The sequence below is a fragment of the Corvus kubaryi genome, unplaced genomic scaffold (assembly GCF_017639235.1).
Source record: "Corvus kubaryi isolate FWS band 111438036 unplaced genomic scaffold, C.kubaryi_AGA036_p1.0 37396, whole genome shotgun sequence".
Taxonomy (NCBI): Eukaryota; Metazoa; Chordata; class Aves; order Passeriformes; family Corvidae; genus Corvus; species Corvus kubaryi.
The window spans coordinates 1494101-1502991 of record NW_024581135.1 but is presented as its reverse complement, the minus strand read 5'-3'; the positions used below and the strand labels follow the sequence as shown (position 1 = coordinate 1502991).

Genomic DNA, 8891 nt, shown 5'->3' with positions numbered 1-8891 from the left:
AACTCTGAGTATTTTTTGCTCTGTTTGTGTCTCATGGAGAAAGGGGACAAGACAAACAGCCTGGAGCTGTAACAGGAACAGTTCTCTGGGGCTTTTTTTGTTTTCCTGAAAATGTTAATGTGGTTCCAGATCTGCCTCCTTAGGAGTGCTCAGCTTTACAGCCCCTGCCCTGCACAGGTAAGGATGTTCCTCACACATGGAAAGGGTTTTAATCCCAACTCCCAGTGCTGCCAGTCCCGAGTCCTGCCTTGGGAGGGACATTTCCCTTCCAGGCTGGCTGTGCTGGGAATTCCCTCTGAGCTATGAACTCCTCAGGGGTAATGCTACAGCTCCTGCTGTTAACTTGGATTTAGGCTTATCTTAGACACGGTAGCCAAGGAATTTTATTCCCTCCTGGGGAGTGGCTGGTACCAGGTGCTGCAGTAGATGAAGCAAAAAATGATGTTCAGGTGTGAAATAACCTGTCCAGATCCAAGTCCTTCCCTCCCTCAGCCAGGTTTCCTGAGCAAAGCCAGTTTTTGGGATCAGTCCCTGCTTCCAGCACCAGTGAATCCATCCATACTGCAGAAACCTCAGCTTTATTCATCACTAATTTACAAGAAATCACAGCTTTTGCCCCCAGAACAGTTGCAGGACAACACATTCATGAGAGCTCAGCAAGCAGGAGGGGGGAGGGGTGGTTGCTTTTCCCTCCCCAAATTGGTTTGAAATACAAAGCTTAAACGTGGCTTATATGGAAAAGGAAGTGAAGAGATTCAAACATTTTAGAACAGCCCAGAAAAATTCTCTCTTTGGGGGAGAATGAATAAAGCAAAGTGTGTGTTAGTCTTTAGTAACAGAATTTTGGAGATGCTGAGTTGTGTAGTGTCTCATTACAGAGTGTGATGAAATGTTTGAAATTCCAGACAATAGTTGAGAGTTTTTTGCACGGGGAGAAAGGCAGGATGTGCTTAGAGGTACTTCACCGAACCTTGCGAGATACTCCAGGTGGATCTTGCTCTGCAGTTATTCCTGTTGTGGTTCCCAGGGACAGGAGGCCCTGGGGGAGGTGTCCCAGCCCTGGGGCAGGCTGGGCTCACACGGCCTCCACATAGTTGGCCGGGAGCATCCCGGTCTTGCCGGTCCTCTGGACCGTGCCGTACATCCAGCCCTCGTCGATGGCCTGCACGTTGACGATGGTGTCCCCGTCCTTGAAGGACACCTCGTCCGCGTCGGCCGCCGTGTAGTCGTACATGGCCCGGAACGTCTTCTGCAGGGACACAAGGGCCATGGTCAAAGCCTGACAGGACACACAATGGCTTCGGGGACACAAAGGGACCTGGTCAAAGCCTTACATGGCCCTGAGTGTCTTGGGACACAGAGGAGACAAAAGGGACACGGTCACACCCTGACACGGGACAAAAAGGACACGATCAAACCGGGACGTGGCTCTTAATGCCTTCTGCAGGGACACTGAGGACATGGTCAAACCCTGACAGGGGACAGAACCTCTTCTGCAGGACACAGGGGACACCAAGGGATATGGTCAAACCCTGACATGACCTGGAATGTCTCCTGCCAGAGCCAGAGGGGACAGGGTCAAACGCCGACAGCCAGGATTTGGAACTGGCGTCACAGCAGGGTCTGGCTGCTCCTTCAAATGTCCTGGCTGCTTCTCCCTCCCTGAGCACCTTGGTACCTGAGTGCCCCAACCCCTGGGGCTGCTGGTGATGCTCACTGAGGGTTGAGCAGCATCAGCTCCAGCTGTAACTTTTAAGTTGTTACCTCCCAGCAATTTTTGGAGGCAGTGCCATTCCCACTGTCCAGCACCTGCTCCCGAGGCAATCTCTGAATGAGCACTTCTTCCCACTCCTAAATTTTCAAGTGTTAAGTAGGAAGAAGAGCTCATTCAGAGTTTCCAACTGCTAATTCAGTGTTTCCAGGCACAGGGGAAGGTGTGTCCCCCCTCAGTCACTGTTACACCTTCACCTGCTTTCATACAGAGCTTCAGCCCCGTGGCTTGGAATGTTACCAACTCAGTCTTGGATTAACGCTATTAATTGGTGCTCCCCGTGGGCTGTGACCCCTGCAGGCAGCCGCATTCTCTCCTGGGGCTGTCTCCTCACCGCAGGGAGCCATCAGGGTTACTCACCCCAGCAGTGGAAGGGTGGGAAGGCACCGAGGACACCGTGGTTTGCTGTGTGGCGACTGAGGACGAGCGTTGCTGCGGCAACTCAATGGTCTTCACCTGCTTGTAGCCCACTGCAAAGGGAGAAGAGAGTTCCTGGTGTTTTTTAAGGAATGGTGATAGAGCTGTTCTGGATACAGGCCGCTGGGCTGGGCCAAAGGCAGTTTAAAATGCACATTTACAGCTGTTGCTTGAGCACAACCCAGCCCTTTGGAGATGAGGCTTTTCCGGGCTCTGGGAATTGCTGAGCGCAGTCCCACGAGCAGCTGGGGTCCCGTCTGTCCCCACAGGGTGCCCCCGTACCTGTGGCCGTGGCGCTGAAGAAGCCCCCGTTGCTGTAGTAGGACAGGCGCTGGTCGGTGCCGTCCGAGGGCTCGGATTTCTCGTCGGCGGCGCCGCTGATGCTCAGGGCGCTGGCGGAGCGCGAGTGCTCGCGGCTGCGGCGCTGCGCCTGGACTGCGGGGACAGGGGGACAGCAGGGACAGTCACCAGCCCCGGAGCTGAGAGCTCACAGAACCCAGCCCTGCTAAGCTCAACTTTTTCCATGATCCCAGTGTCGTTTCATGGTTCCCTAGTGGGATTTCCCAGCATTCCATGGATACCACACTGAAATTTTACTCTTCAATATCCACAATATTCTTATCCTTTCTCCAGCCTCTTTCCCCTTAGTCCTAGCTGCTTCCAAAATTTTTATTCTCACTCTCCTGTGCTTTCCTTCCTGACACAGCTCTGAGCCATCCCCAAGACTTTTCTACCCTCCAGGTATTTTTCCTGTCAGGCAGGAGTTAAAAGAAAGGTAACTGAGAACAGCACTTTGAATAATCTCAAAAGGAAGCATATGTTGTATCATGGCAGCTGTGGGTCATATAAACAATCCTCCTCCTGCCTCTGTTGGATCATTTTATGAGAGGAAGATTAATAATGTATTTTTTGAATATAAGTTACACTGGTGAGGAGCAGCTACAGCCAATTTCTCCTCTGTTCCCTGTGTCACTTGTAAAGTCTCAGCTCTGTTTGGCCCCCAAACCACACTTCTACAGGAGTTTAAATCCCACTGTGCCCCGGTGGAGCCTGACACACCTGAGATCATGTGCAGGCTCCGGGACTGGATGTTGTCCTCGGCAGGGTCGTAGTCAAAGACGGAGCCGGGGTTGGTTCTCCATACCCGGAGCCCTGCAGGAAAACAGCACTTCCTGAGGAGAGGCTGGAGCTTGGGCAGCTCTGGGAAAGCCTGAGCAGCACAGGCTGGCCTGGCCAGCAGAACAGGAGCTGTGTCTTCCCCAGCCCTGGGAGTGGCCAAGGCCAGGTTGGACACTGGGGCTTGGAGCACCCTGGGATAGTGGAAGGTGTCCCTGCCCATGGCAGGGTGGAACTGGATGAGTTTTAAGGTCTCTCCACCCCAAACCAGTTAGGGATTGTTTGAAAAATCACCCTTATTTTATAAATTAGGGCTGCTCAATTCTATAGCACAGATTTAGCTTTTTGACAATCAATCTACAGCAAGGCATTTCTCTGTGAATTAGAGATGAAGTTAAAAATAGAAGTAAGGCCAGTGTGACATTTTAAGTGTGGGGACAGCAGGTCACAGGTGCTTTACAGCTGCTGTGAGAGAGTATTTTCCAAAAGGACGTGGATGAGAACATCTCCGAGTGATGATGAATTTGAATTGATGTGGCTGAGCTGAAGTTACACCCCTCCTCCAGCTGTGCTTGTGTAACAGATGTGCCCAGGTCTCCTCACCGGTGATGTTCTCCTGGTCCTGGTCCACGCGTTTCCGCTCCATCTCCACCACCCTCCTCTGGATGCCCCTGTAGCTGATGTCACTGAAGTCCTGCATGTTCTTCTTCACACGCTCCGTGATGGGGTCGGTGACCACGGGCGTGAAGCTCCCTTTGCTCTTCTCAAAGTCCTCGTGGTACTTCACCTGCAATTCCAAATGACTGTGATTCCTGCTTCCCTCGGGGGCATTTCCAACAGGGAGCTCCTGAACTTTGGCTTTCCCATTCTTGAGAGAGCCTAATCCCAAACTTGGGACTTGGATAACCGAACCTGGCAGGACACACTGTCCTTGCTGCCAGCCTGGGTTATTTTTCTATCTCACGCCCCTCCCAGGGTAAGGACACCTCTGGAAGTGCTCTTACAGTGGAGATGTGTTTCTGGGTCTCCCGCACGCGCCGCATCTCCGGGGTGTCCAGGACGTAGGCGGCTTTTCCTTGGACTTGCTTCCGGAAGCTGTCAGAGTAAAGAACCTGCGGGGGGAGAAGGACAGGATTTACGTCTGGAGCACCAGCTTGGCAAAGAAGGGCCAGTCCCAGATGATCTTACACATTTTTTTATGAGACTGTTACAGAAGAACCATCATTTTATACATCCCAGAGTATTATGGCAACAATTCGAAATTTAACTGTTTAAAAACCCCAAACTAACCCAGTTCACCACAGAAATACTTGATTGCACCAGTGTAGGAAGTGTTAAAGAATTCCCAATGGTTCCAATATCCTTCCAAATCTCTCCCATCTGAGTGAGGATTTCAGGGATGTAATGTTCTTTTCCTGTGTTTTCCCTCCCCGAGCAGCACCCACCGAGCTGATGTTCTCCTGGTTGCGCTTGGCTCTCTCCATCTCTGGGGTCAGTGGGGTCGGAGTTCCCTTGGCCATTTGCTCCTTGTACAGCACCTGCAGGGCACAGACACGTGGACACAGCTCAAACTGGAAGAATTCCAGCTGTTCCTGGGAGTGGGGTTAGTGTTCAAGCAAACTCAGCCCTGCAGAGTGGGAAAGATCTCAGGAAACAAAGCAGCTGAAAAGTTATTGGCAAAAGGTAAAAAAAAAAAAAAATCAAAGGGAAAATAGGCAAAAATAAGGAAAACTGGGAAGATAAGGCTGAATTAGGTGGAGTTTGGCTCAGGATGGTTATTTTTGACACAAGGTGCTTGGCTGTGCTTTCAGTACCGAGCTGATTTGTTCCTGGTTCCGCTTGACTCTTTCCATCTCCGGAGTGAGCGGGCTGGGAGTGGCCTTCCCTAAACCTTCCCTGTATGCAACCTACAGACCACAAAGGAACCCAGTCACCAAGGCACAACTCCACAACTGGGATGTTACTGCTTTTAGACTCCACACCAGCCGTTAGGAAAGAAAAAAAAAAAAAGTCAGGAGAAATCGTATTAACGAGTTAAATGACAAAAAAACCCTTTAAAGCCACAGTACTTCAGAGGTGACTTTTTAGAGAAAAAAAAAATTAGAGGGTTAAATAAAACCAGGCAGAGTGAGGTTATTGAGAAGAGCTCTATGACATCCTCTGGTGTTAACCACTGCAGTGGGAGGTTTGGGAAGAGTTTTCCTGGGAAAATACCGAGCTAATCTGCTCCTGGGTGCGTTTGACTCGCTCCATCTCGGGAGTGACTGGCGTGGGGGTCGCCTGCCCCACGTTCTCTTTGTACAACACCTGCGGGACACAGAACAGGGACCCGGCGTCTTCAACAACGCCAAAGCACGAGGGGTGGAACCCAAATTATTACTTTGTTACCAGATTTCAAAACATCAAACGTTTAGTGCTGCAGGAGGGGTGAGAACAGGGAGTGGAGAGGAAAGCTGGCATTCATGGTTAAGGGCTCTATCCAGGTGTAGGGTGGCTCCAGAGGCTCAGGAAGTGCCTCTGGCCCTACAAAGCTGGTCCAGAAATGTTTTATCTGCTTTTTTATCTATATTTGAAGCAACTCCTGATCTTTTTGGGAGGGAGGGGGAAGTTTTGTTGCCACACTGCCCCAATAATGGTGTCAGGGATGGGTGTTTTTCCCTGAAGTCAAATCCACCTGAAAATCCCATGAAAGGTGAAACACTGAACACAGAGAGAAACCTGAATATCCCTGGAAAGCTTGGGCTAGTGGAAGGTAAGGGAATGAAGTGAGCTTTATGTCCCTTCCAACCCATTCCCTGATCCCCAGCAAGGGATCCAAGCTCTTGAGATGGTCTGGATAGAGCCCCCAAATTCACAAACCAAGTTGTAAAAAAGGCCTAAAATTCTGGATCACACCGTTAAGACTGAAGTAATTTGGGTTTAGAAGGAGCAATTAATGTGCAGAAAAAAAGAAATACATCTATTTTTAATTTAAAACCAGCTCTGGGTGGGAGTTAGGCTGTTACTTGATTAAGTTTAAGCACAAAGGAAGCCAGAAATCTCTGGGAAGGTACCGAGCTAATGATCTCTTGGTTGCGTTTGACTCTCTCCATCTCGGGGGTGATGGGGGTTGGGGTCACCTTCCCCACAGTTTCCTTGTACAAAACCTACAGGATACAAGGGAATATCCAAAGGTCATTAAAGAGGAAAAGAAAAACAAAAAAACACCAAAAAGCAGAACACACAAAACAGCTTTGGAGTCGTTACACGGAGTTAGAGCTGTGGCACAGGAGGAGGAATTGGAGCGTTGCCATTAATCTGGGATGCAGGAACCCGCCCTGGCTGCAATCATTGGCATCAAAGCACAGGTGGAGTGAGAAAGGGTTCAAAAATTCAGCAGGAGAACATCACCCATCCCCAAAGGGATCATTTCCTAGTCAGCGCCTGCCTGGGGCAGCGTTAAAGAGCAGCTGGTGCCGTTTGTGTGCGGGCGCGGGGCGGGGCCTCGGGGCACAGTCATTTAAGGGGTTAATAAGCACGGGGTGCTGATGCTCCAGCCGGGTTAAACACTTCACTCCGATCTTCAGGAACGTTTCCTGGTGGAAGTACCGAGCTGATGATCTCTTGATTGCGTTTGACTCTCTCCATCTCGGGAGTGACGGGGGTGGGGGTGGCTTTCCCTATGTTTTCCTTATACAACACCTGTGAGGTGAGAGAAAGGAGCCAGAGAAAGGGACAGTCAAGAAACAGATCTCCCGACACGTTTCTTTTCCCTTGGATTTAGTTTCCCAGGTGTTTTTAAAGCGGGTCCTGGGCACTGTTTTAGTAGAGAAGTAGTTTGGCAGGCTGGCTTGAACTACTGGTGATAAATGGTGTAAGTACTGCATCAAAGAGCACAAAATCCCACCGGAGGGGCTGAGCACGGCCAGAAAATTCAATTAACTGCTTTAAAATAAATGTCAGCACTGCAGAGGAAAGGAGAGGAGCTTGAGCGGGTTTAGGATTAGAACAGGACATTAAAATCGCTCTTAAAACCAAGATCAACTGAACCAAGTTAACATTTCAACCTGAGAAAGCCACGAGTGAGAAGTGAGCCCTGCTCTGCGCTGCTTTAGAGCAGGGCCAGCGTTACCTGGGGACAAAGCCACTTCTCCAAACGGTTAAAAAGTGCTTCGAAAGAGTTAAAAGGATTTAACTCCGCGTTTAAAGAGTTAAAGGGAAGTGTTGCTCTTGGCAAAGTACCGAGCTGCAAATCTCCTGGTTGCGTTTGACCCTCTCCATCTCGGGGGTGACAGGAGTGGGGGTCCCTGTCCCCACGCTCTCTTTGTACAACACCTGCACAACAAGAGACCGTCCAAAAGCATCAGCGACTCAAAAATCATTAAATCCAAAATTTCCTGGGCAATGGGAGCTTTCAGACCCCCACTGCAGCCTCCTGGGAAGTCACACCCTCCTCCCTCTTCCACGGTTGAAAAAAGGCATCAAGATTTTATACATAAAAAACCCCCACATAGAAAGGAAAAAGGAAGTTGGAACAGGGAACAAAAGAGTTAAAAATATTTAGAACAACGTAAATATTTGTAAATAATTGCATCAGTGAAGAAGTGGGAGGTCAGTAACGTTGGAAAACACAGTGAGGAAGAGAGGATGTGATTATCAGTTGATTATATGGAAGAAAAAGAGGAATTTTGGTGCCGTTTTAACAAAGGTTAAGGATTTTGGTTGAGTGGAGTTAAAGGGAAAACTCCTCCTCCACACAATACCGAGCTCAGGTGCTCCTGGTTGCGTTTGACCCTCTCCAGCTCGGGAGTGACCGGGATTGGGGTGCCCGTGCCCAGCTCCTCCCGGTACAGAACCTGCGGGATAACAAGGGCGAGGTCAGGGATGGGGAAAAAACCGGGACACGGAGCCTTCGCTTGGAGAGAAAGTTTGGGATGGAAGAGAGAAGTGAAATCCTGTTCCAAACCACCGACACTGCTCAGCACCTGGACACAAAACTGAGCAATGAAAGCTGTGAAAGCAGCAAAAAAGTACCAAATAAAGCAGTTGTGGTTCCTCTCCCAGCACAGCAGATCCCACTGAGCCCGCCCCAGCCAGCCAAGGTTTAGTGTTCGTGTATAAAATGAGGAAAATCAGGGGGAAATTCACTGCATGGAACAACACTGAAGGTGGGACTAAACAAGGAAAATAGGGTGGATTTCTAAGAGTTAAAAAAAAGAAAGGCTGAGACTAAATAAAGGAAACAAGGTGGATTTTTAAGAGTTAAAAAAAGGACTCTTGGGAATAATTAAGGAAAATGGGGTGGGTTTTTTAAGAGTTAAAAAAAAAAAAGTAATCACACTCTAAAAGGTGGAATTCAATTACTAAAATGATGTAATTAAAAAAAGGGAATAAGAACAATGTAAGTAATAATTATGGAGGAAAAAAAACCTGAGAGGGAGCAGGCTATTATTTTTTGGGTAAGTCGATTATAAGGAAACAAGAATATTGTTGTGTGGGTTAAAAAGTATTTTAAAATTGATTAAGAGGGATTTTTTTTTTTTTTTTTTCTTTTGAAATGAAAAAAATACCGAGCTAAAGTTTTCTTGATTGCGTTTGACCCTCTCAA

The 8891-nt window shown here is 48.9% G+C and overlaps 1 protein-coding gene across 30 annotated transcripts in view; it reads right to left on the bottom strand.

Moving 5' to 3' along the window:
• Nucleotides 1-559: 559 nt before the first annotated feature.
• The window catches only part of NEB (nebulin), a 90139-nt gene continuing 81807 nt past the window's right edge, over nucleotides 560-8891 (bottom strand). For 16 of the 30 annotated variants that reach the window (XM_042040322.1, XM_042040328.1, XM_042040334.1 and 13 more), the window contains 13 exons: nucleotides 8047-8139; nucleotides 7526-7618; nucleotides 6893-6985; nucleotides 6358-6450; nucleotides 5519-5611; nucleotides 5119-5211; nucleotides 4750-4842; nucleotides 4309-4416; nucleotides 3908-4091; nucleotides 3248-3340; nucleotides 2471-2623; nucleotides 2132-2241; nucleotides 560-1249 (listed from right to left, as the gene is read on the bottom strand). In XM_042040322.1, the coding sequence (XP_041896256.1) occupies nucleotides 1076-1249; nucleotides 2132-2241; nucleotides 2471-2623; nucleotides 3248-3340; nucleotides 3908-4091; nucleotides 4309-4416; nucleotides 4750-4842; nucleotides 5119-5211; nucleotides 5519-5611; nucleotides 6358-6450; nucleotides 6893-6985; nucleotides 7526-7618; nucleotides 8047-8139 (1473 nt within the window). In that variant the 3' untranslated portion in view covers nucleotides 560-1075. Of the gene's footprint in view, nucleotides 1250-2131; nucleotides 2242-2470; nucleotides 2624-3247; nucleotides 3341-3907; nucleotides 4092-4308; nucleotides 4417-4749; nucleotides 4843-5118; nucleotides 5212-5518; nucleotides 5612-6357; nucleotides 6451-6892; nucleotides 6986-7525; nucleotides 7619-8046; nucleotides 8140-8891 lie in introns of those variants that run through there. The other 14 variants (XM_042040338.1, XM_042040340.1, XM_042040342.1 and 11 more) reach the window with 8 other exon arrangements.